The sequence below is a fragment of the Doryrhamphus excisus genome, chromosome 3 (assembly GCF_030265055.1).
Source record: "Doryrhamphus excisus isolate RoL2022-K1 chromosome 3, RoL_Dexc_1.0, whole genome shotgun sequence".
In the NCBI taxonomy this organism is placed as follows: Eukaryota; Metazoa; Chordata; class Actinopteri; order Syngnathiformes; family Syngnathidae; genus Doryrhamphus; species Doryrhamphus excisus.
In genome coordinates, this window is record NC_080468.1 from 17,241,297 (window position 1) to 17,267,822 (window position 26,526).

General features: G+C 53.5%; 4 protein-coding genes across 8 annotated transcripts; 2 read left to right on the forward strand and 2 right to left on the reverse strand.

The window, feature by feature from the left end:
- The first annotated feature begins 996 nt into the window (after window positions 1–996).
- On the forward strand, window positions 997–5,257 carry usp44 (ubiquitin specific peptidase 44). Of its 4 annotated transcripts, none has more exons than XM_058066881.1 (7): window positions 997–1,112; window positions 1,969–3,652; window positions 3,727–3,925; window positions 4,045–4,080; window positions 4,168–4,276; window positions 4,337–4,575; window positions 4,642–5,257. In XM_058066881.1, the coding sequence occupies exons 2-7, from the start codon at window positions 2,111–2,113 to the stop codon at window positions 4,767–4,769; spliced, it is 2,253 nt and encodes a 750-aa protein (XP_057922864.1). In that variant the 5' UTR covers window positions 997–1,112; window positions 1,969–2,110; the 3' UTR covers window positions 4,770–5,257. The 4 variants fall into 4 exon arrangements, with proteins under 4 accessions (XP_057922864.1, XP_057922865.1, XP_057922866.1 ...); XM_058066882.1 differs by having other exon boundaries at window positions 4,171–4,276; XM_058066883.1 differs by lacking the exon at window positions 4,045–4,080.
- A 50-nt stretch (window positions 5,258–5,307) lies between these two features.
- LOC131125385 (methionine aminopeptidase 2-like) lies at window positions 5,308–8,603 on the reverse strand. Its single transcript, XM_058066886.1, has 11 exons — window positions 8,382–8,603; window positions 7,651–7,740; window positions 7,507–7,569; window positions 7,335–7,437; window positions 7,110–7,271; window positions 6,848–7,029; window positions 6,679–6,773; window positions 6,500–6,596; window positions 6,188–6,291; window positions 6,004–6,119; window positions 5,308–5,924 (listed from the first exon to the last, which is right to left on the reverse strand). Exons 1-11 carry the CDS (start codon window positions 8,539–8,541, stop codon window positions 5,672–5,674), a joined length of 1,425 nt encoding a protein of 474 aa, XP_057922869.1. The 5' UTR covers window positions 8,542–8,603; the 3' UTR covers window positions 5,308–5,671.
- Window positions 8,604–9,089: 486 nt separating this feature from the next.
- vezt (vezatin, adherens junctions transmembrane protein) lies at window positions 9,090–15,539 on the reverse strand. The gene is made up of 12 exons (XM_058066880.1): window positions 14,364–15,539; window positions 13,626–13,763; window positions 12,872–12,961; window positions 12,622–12,794; window positions 12,262–12,546; window positions 11,903–12,061; window positions 11,683–11,830; window positions 11,262–11,617; window positions 10,993–11,186; window positions 10,573–10,679; window positions 10,298–10,505; window positions 9,090–10,193 (listed from the first exon to the last, which is right to left on the reverse strand). Exons 1-12 carry the CDS (start codon window positions 14,397–14,399, stop codon window positions 9,736–9,738), a joined length of 2,352 nt encoding a protein of 783 aa, XP_057922863.1. The 5' UTR covers window positions 14,400–15,539; the 3' UTR covers window positions 9,090–9,735.
- LOC131125382 (FYVE, RhoGEF and PH domain-containing protein 6-like) lies at window positions 13,802–26,487 on the forward strand. 2 transcript variants are annotated; one of them, XM_058066879.1, is made up of 22 exons: window positions 13,802–15,126; window positions 16,262–18,056; window positions 19,281–19,392; window positions 20,068–20,135; window positions 20,204–20,234; window positions 20,789–20,940; window positions 21,022–21,178; window positions 21,392–21,479; window positions 21,571–21,621; window positions 22,636–22,694; window positions 22,792–22,863; window positions 22,944–23,012; window positions 23,096–23,179; window positions 23,256–23,335; window positions 23,405–23,507; window positions 23,580–23,723; window positions 23,804–23,906; window positions 24,169–24,263; window positions 24,323–24,451; window positions 24,541–24,689; window positions 25,469–25,555; window positions 25,641–26,487. In XM_058066879.1, exons 1-21 carry the CDS (start codon window positions 15,114–15,116, stop codon window positions 25,509–25,511), a joined length of 3,597 nt encoding a protein of 1,198 aa, XP_057922862.1. In that variant the 5' UTR covers window positions 13,802–15,113; the 3' UTR covers window positions 25,512–25,555; window positions 25,641–26,487. The 2 variants fall into 2 exon arrangements, with proteins under 2 accessions (XP_057922862.1, XP_057922861.1); XM_058066878.1 differs by having other exon boundaries at window positions 25,469–26,487.
- Window positions 26,488–26,526: the final 39 nt, after the last annotated feature.

Genomic DNA, 26,526 nt, shown 5'->3' on the forward strand with positions numbered 1-26,526 from the left:
ATGAAATTGTTTTCTCACATTGGGAATGTATTCTCATAAAATTACCATCATATTTTGACTTTATTCTTGTTTTTTCCCATTTTTCCATAATTCTTCCTCATAATATTATTGGTTTATTCTCATAAAATTGTTTTTTATGTAATATTTTGACTTTATTCTCTGAAAATTACAACATCCCCCCCACTTATGCTAATTGGATAATTTTTTTCTCCCTCATCCGTCCGATAATTACTGTATGGCGCACCCCGAATTGAACTTTTATAAAAATGATATTTCTACACTGTGCTTCGAGCTATTAAAAAAGACAGACGCAAATGGCCCCCAGGCCACACTTTGGATGCCACTGGCATATATTAATGATATACTGTATGAACATTCAGTACCAGTCAAAAGTTTAAAGACGCTTTCTCTTTCAATAACGTGAGATATGATCAACAAACTTTTGGGGAACATATTAGCTATGCAGTAACATATTTAAATACGTAGCGGTCAAAAGTTTGGGTACAGTACTGTCCATACCGCCTCACTTTTTAACTGGTGCTGTTTGTAATTTATACACATCTTCATCACTGTCACATCCGTAAACATGTTTATAAAAAACAATGACGATGAAAGCTTTCATTTGAATGGTTTGCGTGATATTTTATATTTTTTCTTGGCAAACACAGTGACTGAAGCGCCGCACTGCCCTCTAGTGTTCATATATGACATTGCGTCTAATTCTTCTCGACGCTCAGCATTTTTTGTTTTGTTTCTCAGCGGTGATTCGGTTAAAAAGTTTGTTCAAAGGAAAACAATCACATTTCATTGATAAATGTGTGATTTATTGCTTAAATTATATATTTATAGAGATTTTATTTATTTTTAATTAAAATAATTAATTAAAATGAATCCGTAATCAGTCGAGTAGACAGAAAACAAACACATAGGATGTTTTTTGCAGTAACCTACACGTACTTTATTTAATTATTCAATTTCTTTCCACGTCAACAAAAAACAACAACGACAGCGACGACGTCACGTCTCGTGGACGCGCACGAGCCTCCAAACCACGCGACAAGATGGCGGCCCCTGTGAGAGCACAGCACTGACCACCGTGAAGGAGAGCCTCGGTATGTGCCTTTCCCCACTTTCACGACGCTTTAATCCGCGTTTTGTGGCGGAGCGCCCCCGAAGCCCAACCGGAGCTCCGGCGGCTGCTCCCCCCGCGAACGTCATAACTTGTTTGGGAGCAGCGCCCGGCAAGGGGTTAGCCTAGCATGCTAGCACCTTGCTAGCAACCAAACATGGTTGACTAATTTACACAATGTGGATTTGCATATAATCATGTGTGTTTTTATAGTGACTAACATCCTCTCGTTTGATATATTTGTGGAGATTATTCCAATATTTTGCCTATTCTCTTGTTGTCTAGCGTGTTTGCTAATAAGTGTGCCAACTGCACCTTTAGCCTGCTAGCAAAGTGTGCTAAAAGCGGCTTTAGCCTCAAGTCTTGTTGTTATGGCTGTCGTGTCGCGCGTCTGTTTGTGTGTGAGAGTGGGAATTATTGCACATTTAAGCAGGTTTGTTTGAAAAATCAGTGAGCTTCACGGAGGAACGAAGCGAGTCGCCGGGCGAAAACTTGTTGATATTTAACTTGCGAAAAGTTTGCAGTACTTTCCCCCACACTCGTCAGGCTGCATCGTTCTGAAAGATCAAATGACTCCTCAGGATCCTGACGAGGAGGAGTCGTGTTTTTGTTTGGATTTGTTTCTTAAATGTGCTTTTTACATCATCCAGTCAGCGAACCGTATGAGTGGTTACTGAATAGTGTTGCTAAAGCCGCACCTGAAAAGATAAGAAGGTTGATTTGAACTCCCGGAAGTCAGCCCGCCCTTAAAATAGGCGTTGTTAATAGTGGCGCTCATAAACGCATTATAATGGTTTTCCCGGTTCAAAATGCTCCACGTTGACTGTGTTTGTGCGTAGACATCACCATGCCTCGGGAGGGTCCCCTTTCCCCTCGCACCACGGCCGCCATGAAGCCAGTCTGACACAGCGACTGAGGGTCAGCGAGCATTGGACACGCACGCGCACACCGGCCGGCCACCTCCGCGGGCAGGCCGGTGTGATGGACAGGTGCAAGCATGTGGGGCGGCTGCGGCTCGCCGCCGACCACTCCATCCTCAACCCGCAGAAGTGGCACTGCGTGGACTGCAACACCACCGAGTCCATCTGGGCCTGCCTGGGCTGCGCCCACGTGGCGTGCGGGCGCTACATCGAGGAGCACGCCCTGCAGCACTTCAAGCAGCAGCACCACCCGCTGGCCATGGAGGTCAACGAACTGTACGTCTTTTGTTACCTGTGCGACGACTACGTCCTCAACGACAACGCCACGGGCGACCTCAAGCTGCTGCGGAGCACGCTCAGTGCCATCCAGAGTCAGCGCTACGAGGTCACCACTCGCAGCGGGCGCACGCTCCGCTCCGCCAGCGCCGCCTCCGACGCCCCGATGCCCTGCGGCGCTCGGGAGCTGCAGCTCAGGGACGAGGACCGCATGTTTACCGCCCTCTGGCACCGCCGCCGGGCCCTCATGGGCCGCGTGTTCCGCTTCTGGTTCGGCCTGACGGACTGCGGGAAGGCGAGGCAGGAGGAGGAGAGGCAGCGGGAGGAGGAGGAGGAGCAGAAAAGGGAGGCGAGGGAGAGGAGGCGCGCCCTTAAAAGGCAGCTGCAGGAGGAGCTGGAGAATGCGCCGCAGAGGAAGAGTCGGCGCTTGCGTCGAAGGAGTCGGCGGGTTTCCGATGTTGCGGTGAAAAAGCCGCACTCGCGCCCCGCACCCAAAAAGACCAAAGCGTCTGCGCCCTCCCCTCTCGCCCGTAGGCCAAGGACTCGAACGCCCGCCGCCCCCGCCCTCAAGAAAAGCGCACGTGTCGAAAAGGTCCGGTCGACACTCGAGCCCAAGAGTCGCTCTTCTTCCGGCGCCAAATCCAAACCCAGGTCCTTGGCCGCTGCCCCCCGCCGAAAGCAGAGCAGCAAAGAGGGCGGCTCGCCCTTCAAGCGGCGCCCCACGGTCACGCCAGGCGTGACGGGCCTGAGAAACCTGGGCAACACGTGTTACATGAACTCCATCCTGCAGGTGCTGAGCCATCTGCACGTCTTCAGGGAGTGCTTCCTGCGCCTGGACCTCACCCAGGCGCTGGAGCTGCTGGCGTCCGCCGTTCACGGCCAGCTGGCGGGCAAGGCCTCGCCACACTCGCCCCTGAGCCACAGGAAGGGATACCCGGCCAGCTCGGGGTCCGGGGCGGGGCTCAGCGGCGGGGCGTCGCGGGGCCGCAGCATGGAGCTGATCCAACCCAAAGAGCCCAGCTCCAAGCACATCTCCCTCTGCCACGAGCTGCACACCTTGTTCCAGGTCATGTGGTCCGGCAAGTGGGCGCTGGTGTCGCCGTTCGCCATGCTGCACTCGGTGTGGCAGCTCATCCCGGCGTTCCGAGGCTATGCTCAGCAGGACGCTCAGGAGTTCCTGTGCGAGCTCCTGGACAAGGTGCAGCAGGAGCTGGAGAGCACGGGGAAGCACACGCCCAGCGCCGACGTCCCCCACACGCAGAAACGTCTCATCAAGCAGGTCCTCAGTGTGGTCAACACCATCTTCCACGGACAGCTCCTCAGCCAGGTACGCCGCCACGCCGCACCTTCCTTCCAGAACGTCCGCGTGGTTGCACTCCTCACGTTTGCGGCGTCTCGCAGGTGACGTGTCTGGCCTGCGACCATCGCTCCAACACCGTGGAGCCGTTCTGGGATCTGTCCCTGGAGTTCCCCGAGCGCTACCACAGCAACAGCCGGGAGTCGGCCGCGCAGGGCTCCTGTCACCTGACGGAAATGCTGGCCAAGTTCACCGAGACTGAAGCTCTGGAGGGAAACATCTACGCCTGCGACCAGTGCAACTGTGAGTAGGACGCGAGACTCGGTAGTCCATCACTTTCCCACAGGACTCCCATCCATCTGTGGTGGTGCTTTGCTCCATGGTCGTTTTCTCATTTGTGGTTGTACCAACAACCTCCACAGACGCATCCTCATGTCTTCATGTGCCAGGGCCCACAGGTAGCGCCCAATCTATGTGGGAATGTATGGGAAACACTGGAATTTGCTGGATCCGGGAAGACTAACGCAGGTTCTTCTGGTCCGCAGCAGCACGAAGGCGGTCGTCGTCCAAAGCGGTCCTCCTCACCGAAGCCCGGAAACAGCTGATGGTCCACAAGCTGCCTCAGGTGCTGCGGCTCCACCTCAAACGTTTCAGGTAAGACCAGTCCTAACGCTCCCCGTACCGCCAGGACCTGACCGACATTCCGCCCCTCAGGTGGTCCGGGCGGAACCATCGGGAGAAGATCGGCGTCCACGTCAGCTTTGACCAGCTTCTCAACATGGAGCCGTACTGCCGCAGAGAGCCCGCCCCCAAAGGCGTCAGCCCCCAGGGCTCCGCGCCAGGGTCCCCGCGTGCCAAGCACTTCCTGTACGAGCTGTCTGCCGTGGTGATGCATCATGGGAAAGGCTTCGGGTCGGGCCACTACACGGCCTACTGCTACAACAGCGCAGGAGGTGAGAGCAAAGCGCCGTGGCGTGCGGGCTCAGTCACTGACTGTCATGGCTCCCCCCCCCCCGCAGGTTTCTGGGTTCACTGCAACGACTCCAAGATGAACGTGTGTTCCGTGGACGAGGTGTGCCGAGCCCAGGCCTACATCCTCTTCTACACGCAGAGAGTTACTCAGGACAAAGACCGCCTATTTTTGTGACTAGCGGGGGTTGTACAAAGACCAGGCGGAGTCCCCGTGACCGGGTCCGGTCCTGCTGTCACATTCAGTTTGGACCAGGTCTGCATTCAAAGAAGACCCCCCCTGCCTTTCCGCTAACACCTGGGATGCCTGCAGGTAAACTGTTAGTCAATCAAGTGGCCTTTTTTTCTATGGAGAACATCTATTTTTATACGGTGGCCATTTTGTGGTCCTTGGTGAGCACAGATGCCACGGCTGGTGATTGTATTTAAAGAAGAGAAATTAGACCCACGTCTGAGTGAGATTTACCTCCATACTGGAGGACCTTGTACAGAGAACTAAGACCCAGCCATGGTTGCTTTGGAAGCACAGTTGTCCATCACTTCCTCCTGGTTGGGTGTTTGTGTAAACGGGCGTACGGACGTTATTCTATGCAAAGTGTTACCTCACTTTTTCTAGAGAACATGACCTCAATAAATGCAAATATTTTTCCATTTTTCTATAAAACCTGTCAGCCGTTCTTTGTTGCTTTCAAGAAAAGAGACTGGACCATCTCACAGATGCGCATATTTACTTTTTAATCTTTTCTTACAAAAACATTCCCAGGCTGCTCAAAACGAGGCAATTCATTAGGAACGCGGCGGTGTTCCCTCCTGGAGTGACAGAAGCCAAACGTATGGTAGAACAGCAGCCGCCAAGCTCAGCCCGAACAACGCCATTGGCTGTTTTGATTAATCTGACCCGAGAGCGACGTGCCGGGCGGCGTCGGATGTTAAGGGGGAGGAGCTATAACCGTCATCTTAAGTAGTTCACTTTCCAAAACGCTGGGTTGAACCGAGGGGAGAAGAAAAGTCAGGAAGCACCTCATGCTGCGCTGAGTGGGCCGCTTCCAGATTGGGGGGGTGTGGTTGAGGGGCGTGGCTTCAGTAGTCGTCTCCTCGGCTCACCACCTCCTTGCAGGAGGGCCTGAGCAGGATGGTGTGCTCAAATTGAGCCGTGTAGCAGCCCTTGGTGTCGCACAGGGGCGGGTAGGGGTCCACGATGCCCAGGTCGCACAGGTTCTTCAGGGCCATCAAGTACTTGCTCTCACCCAGACGGTCCAGCCAGCGGCGGCAGAAGGCCAGAGTGCCGAAGTTCTCGTTGATCACGTTGAGCAGGTGTTTTGCACGCGGAAGCCTGCAAAAAAAAAATCGAGTAAGCGCCAACGGAGTCTTCTTATGCTTAAGTCGGGTCCACATGGGGAAGAAAGGCAGACCTGATGGGGACGTGACCCACGTCAAAGTTCTTCATGTAGTGGGAGCACTCCATGTCGTCGTGGACCACACCTTTGCCTGTGCTGCCAAACGTCTCGATGGCGTAGACCTCGCCCTCCTGCAGACCAACATGACAGCTTATGTAATTAAATTCGGGCGGGGGGGGGGGCACGCTTTCAGACGTACCTCCATTCTCGTCGCTTCCCCTCCTTTGACGATAGGCACAGTTTTTCCGGCGTGTATCCTGTACTGGCCGATGGAGTGACCGTTCAGGTTTCTGATTGGTTTGACTGCATCCAAAAGAAGAAAGCTCAGGTTCAATGTGGGGGGGGTGCACCATGTTGTGCAGTATATATATGATAGGAGGGAATTATGATGAGTCCGATAATAAAAAATAGCCCAGGTAACCGTTGATTAAAAAAAAAAACAATGAGGCCAGATCACCAAATCAAGCGCTCCTTTTTCCTCCTTCCTGTTCTAACTCGATCTGGAACGAACCTTGGTACGTTTTGCCATCCAGCTCCACCTCATAGGACTCCATCACTTCCTGGATGGCCTCCCCAACGTCACACAGACGCACGTCAATGCCGGCGTTCTGCGACAAGGAGACAGATGCATTAAAAAAAAATTTGGCGCCACCAGTTTGATGGCCGTCCTGCGGAACGACAAAAGCCCACCCTGATGCCGGTGTTGGTGGCGTCCTTCACGGCCTCCAGGAGCTTGTCGTACTTTGGGTTGAAGGTGACGGTGAAGGCACAGTCGATGATTCGCCCTGCGGACAAAAAGACGTGTCGGTGGGCGTGTCCGTTTGCCGGTGTCGGCGGCGCCGCCGGCCGTGATCGCTACCGTTTATGTGCGTGCCGAAGTCTATCTTGCAGACGTCGTCGTACTGCAGCACGGTGGCGTCGCCGGCGTTGGGAGTGTAGTGAGCGGCGCAGTGGTTGAGGGAGCAGCCGGTGGGGAAAGCCAGGCCGGCGCTCAGCTTGTTCTCCTTGATGAGCTTCCGGGAACAGTCCTCCAAACGCTCGCTTGAATAAGAAGCACGTCAGGGTGATAGCGAGAACGGTTTAAAAATAAGCGGACGCTTCGGACGCCGTCGAAGCCTCACCAGATTTCAATCATGGTCATGCCGGGTTTCAGGAAGCTGCGGACGTGCTGCCGGACCTGTCTGTGCGCCTCGGCCGCCTGCCGGAAGTCGTTCCACACCTCCTCGTTGGCTTTATCCAGCACTCGCTTCTCCTCGTTGCTGCTCCGCCACGCCGCGCTCCGCCTGCGAGGACAAGCGTTCACTTTCACACACACGAAGGCAACGCGTGGACCAAGTAGCGCTTACCCGTCCTGCGAGGCGGGGTATTCGCACTCCTGTCCCACGGGGAAGGCTCCACTTGGATACAACTCACAGATGGGAATAGACGGAGGATCAGTCTGACCTTTGGCTGAAAATACAGGAAACTCAATTTCCCACGCCGCCCTTGCTTGGCAAAGACCGCTCTGATGGAACTCACATCCTTTCTTCTTCTTTTTCTTCTTCTTCTTCTTCCCTGACGAGTTTTCCCCATCATCTCCATCTGTGTGGACCGTGGAATGAGACTTCACTCGCTTTAACACACGACAATTTCATTAAAAACAAACTTGTGGGTGACGCCGACCTTCCTCGCAGTCATCCTCCTTCCCTTTGTCCTCGATCACCTGCTTCTCCAGCTCCTTCGTCACCTCGGCCACGGTGTCCCCATCAGGACCTGCTGCCGAGAACAGACATGAGGCCACCCTCCCCGAACCTGCCCAGTCGGCAAAACCGAACACCTGACACCAAGTGATCTCTTCGGATCTGGAGTTAATCGAGCTTCCAGGAACTCATCCGTCAGGCCGTGCCAGCTTACATAACGACCGTTACGAAACCGGATACCTTCAATTGAAAAGCGGAAAACTGAGTTGTTTAATTTCGGGGCCCTTGTGGCCTTGTTTGTCTAGCCAGTGAGTTGTCACGGTCTCCGGAGGCAGACCTCGGCGTATTTCCGAAGGCCTGACATGAGATCTTTAACTGGTCCCGACCCGCATGGCTAACGAGGATCACCGTCAGGTTAAACGTGCTTTGCCACAGCACTTCCGGGCCGACTAAAAATAAGACGCATCGACACGCGCTGGCCTCATTACTATGACGTCAATTTATAAATGACCATTACTACACGACTGACTCAAAGTGGTTAATAGTTTGCATAAGAAGTACAGCTTGGGGATTAAACACTTCAACCAGGACTAACACACAATGTTTTATTTTGCAGGAGGTCCGTTTCCGGATCGGTGATAAATATGGCTACTCTGCCGCAGCACCAACAGGTAGCCTCTGCTAGCATGCTAGCATGAAACTGACAAGTCTTACCGCTCGCGGCTGACTTGTTCTTCTTCTTCTTTTTCTTCTTCTTTTTCGCCGCCTCCTCCACTGCGTCCACGGCGTCTTCTCGTTCGCCGGCCTCGCCGTTCATCTCCAGTTCATGGGCCTGTTTTGGCTCCGCTAATGTCTCAGTTAGCACCGCCGCCATGATGACAGCCGCTGCTGGGAAGGTAAGCGCAAAGGGTTGTGGGAAATAGGAAGCGCTCGCGTCAGCGTGCCGATGCCTTCAGGGTGCTCCGTAATGTTGGTAACGCTTTGACAACAAAAGACCACCAGGTGGCGATGCCTAGCTGGAATGTTGCGAATACGTAGACGCATTCATGACGTTTTTGTTTTGTTTATGACGCTACGAGTGAACGTTTTGAGGCTAAATATTTTCCTTCCGGTTTTTTGCACGTGGCAGTATAGGTTGAATGCAGTCATAACAGCCTGTTTTTAGTAGATTGCAGATTCACTTTGTGCTGATAAATAATAACCCAGTTTACTGTTTAAATATGACGCCATCTTTACGTTAAGTCCATTCATCAGGTTTCTGGCTCAAACAAAAAGGCGGTGGTGCTTACCCGGGGGCACCCCAGCTGTTGTGGGCCAGACAAATGCAGATTCCTCCAAAACATATCAAGTAACCCGGCCAACCTGTTTATTAGCCCCCCTGCCATTTCAGTCTGTGATACATGAGCAGCTAACAGCTTAAAAAAAAGACATTAAGATACACCAAACGCTGTTGAATGGTATTTTATTTCACGTTGGAAAAAACGCACGAGGGACATAAACCTCCCCTACAAGGCAGGGCGTAGACCAGGAAAGGCTGTCCCCGCTTCTATGGTGACGTCTTTGAAAAGAGAGAGCAGTTGATTGTCCCTCACATGACAGAAATAAGCAAATACTCACGGAACAGTACTAGTGGGTGATGTCACAAGTCTTAAAATACTTCCAAATATGCACAGCCACATGTAGAAGACCCTGACAATAACAAGAGCATCCCACTTCCTCCTCAACAGTTGTGGTTTTCTGACCGCAATGCTACATGTTCTGAACAAATACAACTAATTGACACGAGTGGCGTTCCACATGGATCTCTTCAAAGCCACCGTTGCTTTTATTTCCTTCAGGATGTTTGCACCTCATTCTTCCAGAAGCCCAGACAAGTCCCGTTCCATTTGGGTTCAAGAACAGCGAGTAGAATCTTCACACATGAGGTCAGAGGTGGTTTCAGTGGTTCTGGTACCTGAGTTTGGACAGCAAGAGAGCGGTACAGGAAGATGGATGGAGAACGACGTGAACTACGTAGCTCTGCAGGCTAACACAAGCGCTGCTTCATCAGGACAATCTCAATCTTTGCTCAGTGCTCCTCGACTGCCTCCTCCTCCTCGTCCTCCTCATCTCCAAACGTTTGCTCCTCCAGTTTCACGAGCGACTGTGAGTGCTTCGCCACCTGGGCGGCGAGGGCGGAGCTGAAGCTGAGCGCGTCCGAGCCGTGGATCTCCGTCAGCCTGTCCATCACGGAGAAAGCAGGAACTTTGGGTTTCAGGGGCCAGTCCATACCGTTCTGCTCCTCCAGCTCCTCCTCCGGGACGCCGTCGTACTGATGCAGCTCAGAAGCTACGCCGCCTCCTCCGGCCAACACCGACGCTCCCGCCGCCTCCGAACCGCAGCTGAACTCCGTCACCGGCTCGTCGGAGGGGTCAGGCCTTCCTTCCTCCTGGTTTCCTGCCGTGGACTCTGTGTGGCCGTTTCCTCCTTTGTCACCGCTGTCTGCCATGTCGGAGCTCGCACCGCAAGTTGAAGGCGTCACCGCAGCTGCAAGACCGGACAGGAAATAGTCAACCCAAAAAGCCAACAACCCTCCCCGGCTCCCTGGACATCCTTCATGATGGGCACAAGCCATGCACACCAAAGCAGACCTTGGTCGCTGAAGAGCATCTGCTTCCTCTTCATCCTCTCTCCCTCCGACGCGCGAAAGCCCAGCACCGCTTTGAGCTCCGACAGGACGCGACGGGACTCCTCCCGCTCTCGCCGCTGACGTTCCCGTTCCTCCGGAGACAACATGTCGCACCAGGACTCCTTCCCTCCTCCGTCCGAGTCTGAATCCGACACGTAGGCCTCCCACTCCTGCGGCAAGGACACAAAGTCCTTTAGCTTTAACCTTGGAGGTTCTCAGCGTGTTGGCTCGTCTCACCAGCTCCTCAGGAACCGGATCGCGGTCCAGGATCAAGGGATAAGACGGAGGAGTGGCGGGGAGCTCAGACTCGGGAGTGCCACACTGGTCTGGAGCCTCAGTAGTACCTGCAGACATGATGGAGGATAAACACGCCCATCCCTCCGTAGTCATTAAGAAATCATACCGCGTCATGGTTGAATATGGCCGATGATTAGTAAAAAATGAGGTCAAATACAAGAATAACAAAGTAGCCAAGGTCGTGATATGTAGTATTCTATACTGGTCAGAAAACTGATTCCAGAAAACTGAAACTTGGAAACAAGTTATACTGAGTAATATATGAATATTCCCTTTAGAAATCAAGAATCATGGAAATTCACTCATCACCGGAACCGATTACGGGCCACAAACGAGGGCCCACTGTCCGACTCCCCTCACCTGGACACGCGCCGGCCCGCCTCAGCATGCGCTCCACCTGGCCCACGGTATCGTCCCAGCAGCCGGCGCTGGCCTGCATGTGCGGCTCCAGCTGGTGCAGCCGCTCGCTCAGGTCCCGGTAGCCCTCCAGAGTCAGCTCCGTCGGCTCCTTGGACACCATCAGCTTCTCCAGGTCGTCCTCCAGGATGATCATCCTGGGGAGGATGCAGACGGGGCGTCAGCGTTTGGGATCGGGGATGGCGCCGGCAGCGGGAGCGCGTGCGCCTCACTCGCTGAGCAGGGCTTTGAGGTGCAGCTGCAGGCTCCGGATGGACGTGTGAAGAGTGTTGATCTCGCGGCACTTCTCCCGGACCCGGCCGTTGCGGTCTGAGCCCAGCGTCCGCTCCTGCGTCTGGAAGTGACGGTGGAAGTCGTAGCTGCGCTGCACCTCCCCGAGACAGGCGGTCAGGGCGTGGTGGAGAGGCTCGGTCACCGTGGCGATGGAGCGATGCAAGGCAGGCGGGGAGGGCTCCTCCGTGGGCCCGCCCGCTTCCTTTGGCTCCTCCTCCAGTCGCCGGGGCGACAAGAGAAGGGCCAATCTGCGGAAGCACTCCGAGCTTTGCCCCACCCACAACTGGTACAATACCTGCAGAGGTCAAAGCAGGACGCGTCAGCATTCAACAAGCGGCGTGCGGCCGAGCTCGTCCCCACCTTGAGGGCGGGGAGGCTGTAGTCGTCGGTCAGCTCCTGGGCCTGCTCGTCACCCAGATGCTCCACCCCCAGGCCGAGACCCAGCTCCTTCAGAGGCACCGCCGACACGTAGTTGGTCACGTTGTCGATCTCTGAGCTCAGGGGGAACGTTGGGAGGAGTTAAGGGGGAAGAAGAAAATGCAGCAAGATGCACCCCGTCACCCTCCCCGGGAAAGGATATGCCTTGAGCATGTGACACGTGGCTCTCCTGGAGGCTCTGAAGGCGGAGCGGAGGGACCGGTACAGGGCCTTCCTCAGGCCGATCAGCTGCTGTCCCCGCGGTACCGCCCCCGGCCCCGCCCTGCTAAAGGTGCCGGCTGCACTCACCCTGTCGAGCAAACTTGACAAGTGAAATGTGATACAACTGTGGAGACGTCCCGAATTGGCAAGAGGGGAATCACACACACAAACACGTGACACCGAGAACGAGACGCAGGCGGACACCAACCAATCACGAGACAGGACAAAAGAAAGTGGAGCATGCGGCATGCGGCGGACATGACGATTCCAACACGGATGAAGATGGAAGAGCAACCTTACAGGGTGAAACCTCTGGAGATGACCTCCGTCTCCTGGACCAGACGCAGGGCTTTCCGGGACAAACCCGTCAGGGTCTTGCTGTTGTGGACCAGCGTGTGAAGCTGCGACACTCTGGCGTGGACGGCCCGCTGCGCTCGACCCCGCCTCCACAGGCCCGCCGCCCTCAGCCCCACCCAGCCCAGGAGAGCCAGCCCCCAAGGGGCGACGGCCAGCCACCACAGGTCCCCGGATGCTGAGCCCAGACCCAGCAGGACTGCGGCCAGACCAACAAGACCGGCCACATCCCTACGAACGGACCAAGAGTACAAAAATGTGAAAGATGTAGAAATGCATCAGATGGATTATTTTACTTTTTAGTACCAGGACGAGGGCGTGGCAAAGAAACCGGGGCGGGGCGGGGCGCCGCCTCGGTCGGGTGACGAGCCCAGCGTGAGCAGGCTGGGGTCCAGCAGCTCGATGAGCTCCACGTCTTCCTGGAGCAGCACGTCCTGGTCCAGAATGCACTTCACAGAGTACTGGCCCAACATGGCGTCCTGCAAGGGAGGAGGCGGGATCAGCGTGCCGTCCGCTTTCCGGGGCGGCGCCGTGTTCTGCGCCACGTTCTACCGACCAGCTGCTGCTCCAGCTTGTGAGACGAGGACGCCTGCCGGACTGGGCTCCATCTCCACAAGGCTTCAGCCAGGGTCCGCAGGAGGCCCCCCTGCACCAACACACACAGGATGATAGGAGAGAGGAACAAAATGTACTTGTGGCGGTCCAAAATGTATTTGTGACAGGCCGCCACAATCATAGAAAATGTCCCAAAAGGCAACATTTCCCGTACTGAGGACCTCGATTCGCACCACACACTTCGGGCGGTGCAGCAGAATCAGGGCGCAAATCAATTCGCCCCCTGCCCCGGGGTGACCCATTTCCAGAGGGGCGAGGGGGGGGGGGGTGTTATTAGTCAGATTGATTACTGATGTGTGACGTGAAACAACAAGCATGCTTATCTCCTTAGTGGACCGCTGGAGCGCTCTCGCTGACTCGCAGCTTTTGTAGAAACGACATTCCCGGGAAGCTCCGCCTCCAGGAAACGGCTCAGGGGCCACATTTCCTGTCTTGTCAAGAGCCTCCCGTCCTCTCCTCGGAGAGGAAGCGTGACACATGTGGAAAGTTCCAGGGGCATGCTCTATGACAGCGAGCGTGTCATCGGTGCGGTCCAAACTAAATATGTCAGCAAGAGGAGCCAGGTTGGCCTCCAATGTGTGCATGTAGTCGTACACGACCACAATGTACTCCCACAGACAACTACAACATCTCTGTGGAGGACGATTATAAAGAGTCTATGAAGTCAACACGTAAAGATGAGGAAATATGCTCACTCTTTGTGGGCCTTCCTGCTCGGAGGCGGGATCGCCGTCCAGTCCGCCATCCTCCTCCTCCTCTTCCTGCGATGCTGTCGGACATGCCTCAAAGTCGGTGTGGCCTAGATCGTGCAGGTACTGGAAAAGAGGCGAGTTCTGCAAAGTGGAGACACAGATTCTTAAATAATGAAAGCGGCTGTGGGAGGGATGGGTGCATCGGCAGCGACAGTGGCCGGGATCGTGCCCCAGAATTCCCCAAAGAGAAACACAATAAATGGACGTCATGGTCCTCCTTGCAAGATGTCTACCTCACCAACAGCTGGGGGGGTACAGCAGCATCATGGGAGCATCTCAGTTGGATTACCATCTACTCACTATTAGTACACACATGATGTCGGCGTTACTCACTTCCATGGTCACACAGAGTGGGAGATCATGTCGCAGTCCAGATGCCTATATGTGTGTGTGTGTGTGTGTGTGTGTGTTTCAGAACCGACGCATTGGTTCTGTCTGTCTGGTCATCCCCGCCCCACCTCAATGTAGTGTGACGCTGTAGCGCCAATAACAACAAACTTTAGCATAGCTAGCAAAGCAGCTCACTTGGGACTATGCGCGCCCTGTCAGCGTGTTTACTGTAGCCGTGTTTGTTTACGTTATCCTAACTGGCTAGCAAGCTAACCGGCTAGCCGCCGCTTGACATCCACGCCAGACAGCATGACAAAGCAATCGGCTAACAACGCCGTCGTAAACACAAACCTCAAACACAACATCTTCATCAAACTCCTCCGTCATTGCGCTCCTCCATCTGCGCGAAGCTCGCGGTGCATTCTGAGCGCCGGCGGCGACAGGAATCTGGGCAGAGAGAAGCGTAGAAGTTGGTAGTTTAGCCGGTTTCGTTAAAAACTTTAAAAAAAAACTACAACTCCCATGAGGCCTTTGTGTGTTTCTTTCGTGAGACCCGACGCTTGTAGTCACAGCGCCCCCTGTGGCCACTGGAAACCGTTAGAGGAGGCAGGCGAGGAAATGAACTGTACAGTGACAATATCCAGCCGGAAGATGAAGACAATTTCTTCAAAATAAAACAACAAACGCGGTGTAATAACCGTAAAATATAATTCGAATATACATTTAATCCCAGTTGTAATGTATACATTCTAAATTCTGTTGAAGCTGTCGCTACAAATTCGTCACTTAGAGAGTAAATTTTTTTTGTTGTTACGACGACAGGAAGTTGCCCCGGTGTTGTCATTTCCCACTTGACACCAACGACGAAGTTGCCGAAGCCGAAAAACGTTGGAAAAATGGGAAAAGCAGCAAAGATAACGTCTCTAACGGTGGATGTGCGAGCGACATAGGGGACATCAGCGACGGAGCGGAGTGTTTGCTCCCCCTAAAGCGGATTTCCAAGTGACAATGTTGCCGAGGGAGCAAAGAACGAAGACCTTCTGGCTCTTCCATTGAAAGTACTTTTGCGTTACTCATGGAGGAAGGAGCAAGTCTGGAGTCATGAGCACCACAGGTTTGTTTCGAGCTTAAAAACCAACACGATGGCACTTTTTTTAAGTTCTCGGTACGCACCCTCAGGTTGTGCGCGGAGGAGAAAAACAACAACTTGAGTGTTGCTCAAAGATAGCATCCACTGCTGTTACACGGCCGCACTTAATTACAGCCTTTTCCTGAAAATAGCTTCCAAAAGCGCACAATAGGATGGACTAAACCTCATTTTGGGATCTCTTCACAAAAACCACAATAAAAGTCCCTCTTCGCGGAGGAGGCACATTTGCAGCTGGATGGAGTCAAATCCTTTGTTTGTAACATCTGTCCTGATGTTGCTGCAACTTGTCGAAAATCCAAAATAAGCCTCAGCCAAGGTTTCGTTTCCGCTTCAATGGTCATGTAACGTTGCTTTTGGGGGGCTTTTGTCCGCTGAGCTCGCGTTACCTGGCGCGTAAGAAGCCAAACTCCGCGGACAAGTCATGTAAATAAGTCTTCCTCGCTGGGATGTTGTCTTTGAAACAACATGAGGGTCTTTGACGGCATCATCGTCATGTGTGGATCTCGGCCTCGGCTCCCTTAAACGGGCTCATCGTTGTTTAATTAAAAAATCACGCCTTCTATCATGTTAATATGTTTGCCGAAATAAAATTCGGTCGTCATTGCACATTTAGTCATAAGTTTTGTCCTAATTTATTCATCCACAACGTGTTTATAAGGCTATCTTGTTAGAATTTGCTATATTCTTAACGCAGTTTGGTGTCCGTTTGGACATGGAGCCTGTACCTTCAGGAAAGACTGCTGGGTGACGTCACAGGGACAACTTTATTACTGCGGACAAATGAGATGCTACTGTTGACTACTTGAGCTGAATACAATGTAATTCTCAAATTCTTAGACCGGTGAATTGTTCATCAAGCAGTGCCCCTAGGACCCAGCAGGGTCGAGGGATTCGTGATTCGTGAATTCTCAGATAAGTGAGTCAGAGTGTACTCCCATCTTCCGTCCAAAACTGTGACGCGTGGTTTATTGTACACATTACTCACCCCGCAGTTGCTCCCCCCCGACCCCAGAGGGTGACCGTTTGACCCCGGCCGCCACTTCGGCTCGCAGCTGTCTCTGATGAAAGCACGTTTGAATTCTTTATTTTCCCCACGCAGGTGTGAAGAAGCCTCCATTAGCGCCCAAGCCTAAACTTCCCTCTGTCGCCAAGCCCTCCCCCCCGCCCATCGCCCCCAAACCGGGTGTGCTCACCCAGCCCGCCGTCGTCTCCCAGCCGTCCCCTGCCACCCTCAAGAGGACCAAGCCGGCTGTTGCCCCCAAGCCCTACATCCCCAAACCCGCCCCCACAGCTTTGCCCCCGCCGCCACCCCAACCCGGCGGCCACCTTATCTTATCTCAGGACCAGGAGGCGGCGCTAGAGGATGGCCTCTCGCTTCTCAATGCCAAAAATGGGATTCTATCCGAGGCTGTCGAGCGGGAATCGGACTACATCATTCCCACCTGCTCTTGCGCGGAGCGGGACTGCTCCCAGTGCCGGCAACTGGAAAACGGCGTGCACAAAACATACGAACCAAAGAACGGGATTCACGAAGAGGAGTGCGTGTGCCCCCAGAGGAGCGAGGGGGTCAACAAAATTCCCCGGGACAAGCCTCAGAGACAGAGGCACTTGGACCGGCTGGTCAAAGAGCCACGTGAGGACAAGGACGGCGCTGATCCAGGGTCAGCAGATGTCATCTGTGATGTTGCAGGCAGCATCATCATCTCCACTCCTGCGGCGGAGCACCCCCAGGAAGAAAGCATCACCTGTGCACACCCTGATTTGACCGTCCCCGCCCCCCCAAGTAAGCCTCTTCCCGTCCCCCAACCTCGGCGGTTTAAGAAGCCCACCCTAGTGAGGCAGGACGGTGTGGAGGGAGGAGTCCAGGACCAGGTGGAGAATCCCAAGGAGCTGAAACAGGACTCCAGTGGTTCTCCTTCCCAGGAAGTCTTAAGCCCCGGTGAGGCTGGGCCGAGCGCACCTGTCCCCCCTCCCCGACAGAACTCCCTGTCACCTCGCCTCCACAGAATGCTCCACTTGTCCATGACACTGAACAAAAACACCTCTCACTCCCTCAGTCTGCTCTCCCAGCCGGAGCTGCTGAGCGGCCTTGACGGTGCGGGGCAACGCGAGGCGGACTGCGAGGAGGAGGACGGCGGCTACGGCGACTTTAAGCGCTACCCCGTCACTCACAGCCTCCCCAAGCAGATCAAGCTGGGTTGTCCCCCTCCCCCGCTTCACGCCAGGAAGGCCCTCTCCGCTGACGACCCGCAGTCGGTGAGGCCGCCGCCCCGAAAACCTCAGAGACACAGCCTGCCCGCCCCACCGCCTCCCTCCGTCTGCCCCCCAGCCCCTCCTCACGGCCCCATGAGAGAACTACCCGCCCCTCCCCAGGAGAAGACGCCGTGGCGTTTCACTCGACCGTGCGTCACCTTCTTCAGCCGCCAGGTGCCCAGCAGGAGCAGTGTGCCTCCCAAGAGCCGAGCCCCCCCGGCGCTCGGGGGCAAACAGCGGGCGCAGTCCTTCTCTGCCGCCGACCTGGCGACCCCCGCAGGCCTTGACCCCCAGAAGAGGAGCCTCTCCTTCCGGAAGCTGCTGGAACTTCGCGTGTCCGTGAAGATGCTTCCGAAGCTGCTGGCCAAGGGAGGACACTCCCTGGACTGTACCAACGTGGACTCCAAGCGGGGCGGCCGCAAAGGCCCGGAGCGACCTAGCAGCTGCATTGGGGAGGTGGACCTCAGCGGGGACTGCGATGACGTGGAATACGAGAACGTTCCGCTCTACGAGGAGATCCCGGAGTACATGAACCTGCCCTTTCACAGCGGCAGGCCGGGCTGGTCACATGACCCCGACGGCGCCGACTCGGACATCTACGAGGCGCAGGACCCTTACCAGAGGTTCCAGGAGGACGGCAGGTACGTGTTCACGCAGCGTTTCCCTCAGGACTACAATCTGTTGGCACTGCCCGTGCCCCGGGGCTTGTAGAGGGGCCGTGTTTACCCGGACCAGAGGCGTGGCTTTCGTAGGACGTAAATGCACTTCCTGTCTTTCCTAAAAGACCAGGTGCGTTACATTCACTCCCTTTATATACGAGCGAGGGCAGCTAGCTAGCACCAAATCTGGTCTGTGGCGGGCCACCATGAATGAATACATGTACAAGAAACCGCACGGCACCGTTGGGTCATTAAACACGGCCAGCGTGTCTGAATCCTGGTCCCGACCCCCGGGGCCTCTCAGGTGACATCAGCTCCAGTCAGTGGCGCGGAATCCAAGCGGAGCTCGGACGTGCCACAGGTCGGCCCGTCGTCTTCCTCTGGGTTATTTTCAGCGTGCCGGGCAGGAAATGTCTGAGCATCTTGCTAACGCCGCACGGCGCTCCAGGACTGGGAAAATAAATGTGCGGCGACCGCCAGCCTCGGCCTGGCCCTCCTCGCTCTGTGTTTAGCCTTTGCTTAACCTCAGTACTTAACCTCAGACCTCCTCTAAGACCTCCTCTCAGACCTCCTCCCAGACCTTCAGAGAATACCAGCTCTTTTGTTGACATCCTACCAAATGTTTCATGTAGAAGACAAGCTATTTGTGGCAATGCTAATTTGTACAACTTGGACGGTCACAAACAAACAAGACAGAGCCGCCCCTGAGTGCTTTTCGTTTGTGGCGGTCCATATTTAATTGTTGCGCCAAAGCGTTTTTGCTCAAGCATTCACGGCATGAACAGACTTTAGCGGACGTGTCGAGCAGCCGTCCAACCAGCCCGCTCGTCAATTGCGCTGAGCGTCGAGAACGCATTTGCGTGCCAGATAGCCACCGCGCCGCCTGCCAGGCATCTGTTGACTTCATGCGAGAAGCTGTAAACAAAGTGGCGCTTTGTACCCGATGCTCCACGCCACGCTGACCCACGGGTCTTTTGGGGGAAGAGAGACCCTCGGTACACTGTATGTTTTCTTCTTAAGCCCCCCCTCCCCTCCAGTGGAGATAATTCATCTCCCAACGACAGAACCCGATCAAAACATCAGAGGCCGACACGTTTGCGCTTGCACTCCGCCGCCCGTGCACGTTTTAGCACCACGGCCTTCGTGGAGTAAACATTGGCGGCGGCTGCTGAAGCAGTCTTGACTCCATTGCCTTTTGTCGAGCAGTGATTGGCCGAGGAGGGACGTCCACTCTGAGGAGGAGGACCCCCACAGTTCGGATGAGGAGGACAACAGCTCCACCTCCAGCAAGGAGCACGTGGAGGAGGCCGACAGACAGGTGACGTCTTATTATTATGCTGGATTTAGTTATGTCGTACATGCTGTAGTAGCATGACACAAATAAAGAAGGCTTCGCTACACATCTTAAAGTGACACCCCTATGGTAACCTCAGTCAGCTGCAGACGTGGGAGCTGCACGTTTGACTATGTTGTTTTTCCTCCAGCAGCTAGGCTAACCTAGCATGACTTTACTGTGAACGTGTCGGTTAGCGTTAGCACCCTAGCACACGTAGCTAGTCGCTAACCTTTGGCTTCCTTCCTGATAGTGGATTCGTAGCCACGATCGACCTTGGAAGCATATGACTCCCAAAAATTTGTCGGAAATTTTACGAACCTCATCGGAATTTTATGTTAGCAGCTGTGTTTACGGTCAAGCTAGCAACATCTTCAAATTCGTTTGTAGAGTGTTTTTTTTTATGATGGTGGCTCAGACCGCCGAGGCCAGTTTAACACAACGGCGTAAAGCAGGCTTCACTGCACATCTTAAAAACGCAGCCTTGCCAGCGAGCTGTCAGTCAGCTACTGACGTGATGGTTTTCTTCGTAGCAGGCAAAGCTAGCATGATGTTGCTGTTGACGTGCTAGTGTAATGTTAGCACTTGTTAGCTCACCAGACCCCACCACCCGGGGGTGGGGGTCGCATTCGGCTGCCATTAACAATCTCACCCCCGCAGCTGGAGGACGAGACCAAGAGGAGGAAGGTGGTGCACATCGCCCAGGAGATCATGAGCTCGGAGAAAGTGTGAGTGGCAATGAGCCGGCAATTACCCAGCAGCCCCGTTGCTGACTCTGCGCTCTCTCTCTCCTCAGGTTTGTGGACGTCCTCAAGCTTCTGCACATAGTAAGTGTCGTGCCGCGTGAATCATGGGGGTGACCTTGCCAAAGGTCACGGGGTCGTCGGCAATGGCCGCCACGCCCTCAGTAGAAAGCAGCGTCCCGAAAGGTGGCCCGGTTCTGTCCAAGAAATCGGGTCAGCTCGAATTCTTTTCTGCCCGCGGAGGCGGCAGCTGCTTCCTGCTGCCACAGAGCTGACCTCTGAGCGCGCGCACACACACACACACACACACACACACACACTGCAATGGAGTGTGTGCATGCTTGTGGCGAGCTGTCCGGGTGATGTGTTTACAACAGTGCTTGTATATAGCATAATATAATCATAATAATTAGCTATTTCATAGGACATAAACGCTCAAATGAACATGCTAAAGAAGGCGATGTGTTAAAAGTGTGTGTGTGTGCGTGCGTGCGTGTGTGTGTGCGTGCGTGCGGCCTCCCTGCTTCCTTCCAGGTGGATGTGTGTGTTGGCACATGGCAGAGTCCGGAGCGCTGACTCCGCTGAAACACACACACACTGTGTTCTCGCACCACGGCCTCACTTGACTCTCTCCCCAGGACTTTCGGGATGCGGTCGCCAAGGCGACGCGGCAGAACGGGAAGCCGGTGGTGGACGAGCGGGTCCTCAGCCAGATCCTGTACTACCTGCCTCAGCTCTACCAGCTCAACAAGGACCTGCTGAGGGAGCTGGAGGAGAGGGTGGCGCACTGGTACGCTTGGGGGGGGGGCGAGCTTCCGTTTCATCCCGCAGGAACGCCCCGCATCCTCAATGTGCGTGTGTGTGTACGCAGGAGCCAGCACCAGCGCCTGTCAGACATCTTCGTCCAGAAGGGCCCGTACCTGAAGATGTACTCCACCTACATCCGCCAGTTTGACAACAACGTGGCACTTTTGGACGAGCAGTGCAGGAAAAACCCCCCCTTTGCCGCCGTCGTCAAGGACTTTGAGGTAGAACCGCCTCCTAGCTTGACGTTCTTGTAATTATTAAAATGTATATCCACTCACCACAATTGAATGATGATGTGACAGCACACGACTATGGTGTGTTCAGGGACTGCCAGACAATTTGTGTCCTTACTTTATACACCATAAAGTCCACATACAAGGCCTATCCGTCAGGGTTTTTTTGTGGTTCCTAATCCAGTGCTTGTCTTGGTCCAGATAAGTCCTCGCTGTGCCAGTCTGGCTCTGAAACACTACCTGCTGAAGCCGGTCCAGAGGATCCCTCAGTACCAGCTGCTGCTCACAGGTGAGTCGTTCCCTTACTCTACACTGACACCTAGTGGACCGGAAAAATCTCAAAACAAGTCCAAACACTTTTGTTTTTCTTCTTGTCCCAGACTACCTAAAGAATCTGCCGCAGGACTCCGAGGACTACAAGGACACACAAGGTGGGACACCGTGGCCACGCCCTCATTTAATCACGGTTAATTGGTTGCACGCCCGACCGACTCTGATAGGTCAACCTATACCAACTTATTATTATTATTATTGTTGTTGTTGTTGTTGTTATGGGATAACAAGCAAACTCCACACAGAAATGCCCGAGGGTGGAACGGAACTCCTAGCTGTGAAGCCAGCATGCTAACCACTCGTCCACCGTGCAGCCCATCGTAGACATGATAGCGGAAAACAAGACATTGTGTATATATCATGCTAGTACCTAGCATGACCTAGTTGCACCTAACATGATCATGCTACGTGTTTGTATGTGTAAATAGCTAAATACGCGAGTATGGTGGGGCGGCACGGTGGTCTAGTGGTTAGCGCGCAGACCTCACCGCTAGGAGACCAGTTTGCATGTTCTCCTCGTGCATGCGTGGGTTTTCTCCGGGTACTCCGGTTTCCTCCCACATTCCAAAAACATGCTAGGTTAATTAGCCACTCCAAATTGTCCATAGGTATGAATGTGAGTGTGAATGGTTGTTTGTCTATATGTGCCCTGTGATTGGCTGGCCACCAGTCCAGGGTGTATCCCCTCTCGCCCAAAGACAGCTGGGATAGGCTCCAGCACCCCCGTGACCCTCGTGAGGAAAAAGCGGTAGAAAATGAATGAATGAATGAATGCAAGTATGGTAATGCTAGCAACACCTAGCATGACATTGCTAAGCGTTTATGCAGCAGCTTTACAGAAAAGTGGGAAAATTTTGAATTTTACATTTTGGATTGCCCCCAAAATGTAATTGTGTCCCATTTTTGACAATTTCTGAACATTTCATTCAAATCCATGCAGAACTTTTCAGGTTATTTTCAACACAAAATAAAACGTAACCTGATTAAAATTTGTAATAGTTTGACATCCCTAATAAAAATTAAGAATAAGAAAAGAGCAAACATACACAATACGTGCTTATCGAGCGCACTGGGGGCTCTTCTGATGTCCTCCATAAATGTCGTCCGTGCAGCGGCCCTCGGCATCGTGAAGGAAGTTGCCAACCACGCCAACGACATCATGAAACAAGGGGTGAGGAACGCTCCATTTTTTTTCTGATTGCTAGCATCGATCTCCTAACCTCCTCGTATTTCTCCCGCTGTTTTTTCTCCTGGGGCCTCGTTGGCAGGACAACTTCCAGAAACTGATGCAGATTCAGTACAGCCTGAACGGCCACCACGAGATAGTCCAGCCGGGCAGGGTGAGCCTAGTCGGCAGACTGAAATGACATTCAAGGTCACCTCGGGTCACGCTGAAGGTCGCTGTGTCAAACGTGTGCAGGTGTTCCTGAAGGAGGGCACGCTCATGAAGCTGTCACGGAAGGTCATGCAGCCCCGGGTGTTCTTCCTGGTGAGGAACCGTCCCCGACCGCTCCACGCCCCCCCTTCCCCCCTTCCCCTGTCTGGTCCTAACGGCCGCATTTGTGTCCGCAGTTCAACGACGCCCTCATGTACACCACGCCGGTCCAGTCTGCCCAGTACAAACTCAACTGCGTGCTCTCCTTGGCCGGGATGAAGGTGAGTAGGACACGGCTGGCTCAACGCGCTGGTCCTTGGTCCGAGCGATGACGCCGAACGTCCGCTTCCTTGCCAGGTGAGCAAGCCCAGCCAGGAGGCGTACCAGAACGAGCTGAACATCGAGAGCGTGGAGCGCTCCTTCATCCTCTCGGCCAGGTGAGAAGACCTCCACGGTCGTCCGCCACGGTACGTGAAGAAGCTCACGTCTTCTTTCCCCGCCTTCAGCTCGGCGACAGAGAGAGACGAGTGGCTGGAGGCCATCGCCAGAGCCATCGACGACCACACCAAGAAGAAAATAACCTTCATATCCAGCCGCAGCCAGGAGGAGGTGACGTGACGTCCGCACGGGTTCTCGCCAGCCCGCCGTCCATCTGGCTCACTGTGTCTGCCCCCCACCCAGGCCGACGGCGTCCTTGACAGCGGCGCTCCTCTGGGTTCCAAGGCTCCCATCTGGATCCCGGACCTCAGGGCCACCATGTGCATGATCTGCACCTGCGAGTTCACCCTCACCTGGAGGCGCCATCACTGTCGGGCCTGCGGCAAGGTGGGCGGCGCTCGGCTTCCTGCGTGCCTCCCCGTTCTTCTTCTCACCGATGTGTTAATTCCCGCCTTCGCCCCCGGCAGGTGGTGTGTCAGGCCTGCTCGGCCAACAAGTACTACCTGGAGTACCTGAAGAACCAGCCGGCGCGGGTGTGCGACCACTGCTTTGCCAAACTGCAGGAGAACAGTACGTTTGGACGTGTACCACATGGCTTGGCAGGTTATACCGTTGTATGGAATTGGACTTGTACATTAGCATGTACACGAGTCCGCGACCCTAGTGAGGAAAAACCACATAGAGAATGGATGGGTTGATGTATATTAGTGTGGAACCGTTTCCTGCCCCGTCAACCAAACTGCAGCTCCAACTGCTTCAGCCATTTCCACCACTTGGTAGAACATACTCAACATGCCCAACAAGCGTTGTCATACGTGCCGATGTCGTTTAGGTGACCGCCGCGCCTCGTCGTCGGTGTCGCCCATCAAATCCGGAGCCTTCTCCTTCACCAGAAAACAGAAGAAGATCCCGGCAGCGCTAAAAGAGGTGAGCGTCACAACAGAATGGTGTCCCAGCAGTCATGTGACCAAGGCTGTCCTCGGCAGGTGTCGGCCAACACGGAAAACTCGTCTATGAGCGGCTACCTGAACAGGTCAAAGGGCAACAAGAAGCAGTGGAAGCGTCTGTGGTTCGTCATCAAGAATAAAGTGTTGTACACCTACGCCGCCAGCGAGGTTCTCCCGCACGCAAGCTTCTGTGGTTCTTTATCTCTGCCGGGGCGCGCTTCATTTACCGTCACTTCTCCCCCCCCCCCCCCATTTAGGACGTGGCGGCGCTAGAGAGTCAGCCCTTGCTGGGCTTCTTCCTCCGGGAGGAGAAGAACGGGCCGGCCCAGAAGATGCAGTTCAAGCTCTACCATAAAAACACGCTTTTTTACATCTTTAAAGCTGACGACATCCCCACCGCCCAGAGGTGCCGCACGCCGCACGCCCTGACGCTAACGCTAACCCTACCCATTACCCTGTCCATTACCCTGTCCATTACTATACCCCTGTACTGTAACCCTACCCATACCCCTAACTCTTACCCTTATGCTAATTGAAACCCGACCCATACCCATTAATTACCCTTACCCTGACCCCCATGTACTGTAACCCTACCCTTACCCATTAATTACCATTATGCTAACTGTAACCCTACCCATACCCATTAATTACCCTGACCCTTACTATACCCCATGTACTGTAACCCTACCCTTACCCATTAATTACCATTATGCTAACTGTAACCCGACCCATACCCATTAATTACCCTTACCCTGACCATTACTATACCCCATGTACTGTAACACTACCCATACCCATTAATTACCCTTACCCTGACCCTCACTATACCCCATGTACTGTAACCCTACCCTTACCCATTAATTACCATTATGCTAACTGTAACCCTACCCATACCCATTAATTACCCTGACCCTTACTATACCCCATGTACTGTAACCCTACCCATACCCATTAATTACCATTATGCTAACTGTAACCCGACCCATACCCATTAATTACCCTCACCCTGACCACCACCCCCCCTCTTAGTCTAACTCTAACCTTTGCTCTTGCCCTTACCCACACCCTTATCCTACGTTTACCCTTACCCTTACACACTTAGACTCACACTTCCTCCCTTCCACCCCGACCCTAATCGTACTCACTCTGCCATTTCCTCATGATCTTCTTTTTTCATGTCTGTAGATGGATCGAAGCATTTCAGGAGGCCATGATCCTTGAACAGTAACCACCTGCATGAGGCCTAGGGGTCAAGGGTCGCCAGGTCACCAGGTCAGGAAGGACTAAAACGAGATGGGACACCAGACGCCTTTTGAAAAGAGTTATTCCCAAACGTGTATATCTTCGCCTTCCAAAGCTCAGCGACGCCAGGCGAGGTCGGTGCAGGTCGCGGTTGTGGAAGTGAGAGCGAACGCCCGCCGGGGCCGTTTCGGTGAAGTGCAGGAAGTCCGACACCCCGGGAGGGGACAACATTGAAGCAAATTGAAGTATTCCTTATTTCTCCCTTTGAATGAATTCCAAGCAGCATTTTACTGTGAAAATCAGGCTTGGACAAAGAAACAGGAAGTTTGTTTTCTGCCCTCAGCTTGATGTGCTCCAAAGCAAAGATTTTTTTTACAAGATATCAAGTTACTGACGTACATTTTGGGTCTTAGAGCATCCTGGAGGAAACTGGAAGGAAACATTTTGATCTATTTTTCATACGCGTCAGAATGTCAAGCCACATCAGAAGTGGCGTGTAGGTATTTTTGTGTATATGACAGAGCGACATTGACCTTTTTCTATGATATTTATAATGTATGAAGAGGCAGTACAAGCTGTCACGTCTTGGTAGTCAGGGTTTGTTTGACTTTCAATCACACCTTTTTGTGTTTTGTTTTTTTTAATGTGGAAAAGAAACTTGTTTTTTTTTTTGGTTGCACTACTCATGGATGTATTTTGTCCCCAACTCCAAAGAAATGATACCTGTTTTTTTTGTATGTTATTGTGCCTTTTTTGCTCGTGAAGCCAACAATCATATCGTAACATGAATTCTGCAGGTTGTTTGACATTCATCACACTGTCTCAAAATCTGCACCAGCTTGCTGGGAAGTATGTGTTTACACATGATTGTACATTAGCAGTGACTATTTTATAATATCAACAGCGTGGAGGTAGAGTCTCCCACAAACGTTTATTCTTAACTGTCAGGCAACAGTTTTTAATAAAATATATCAATATATATTGGCATACTGTGGTTATTT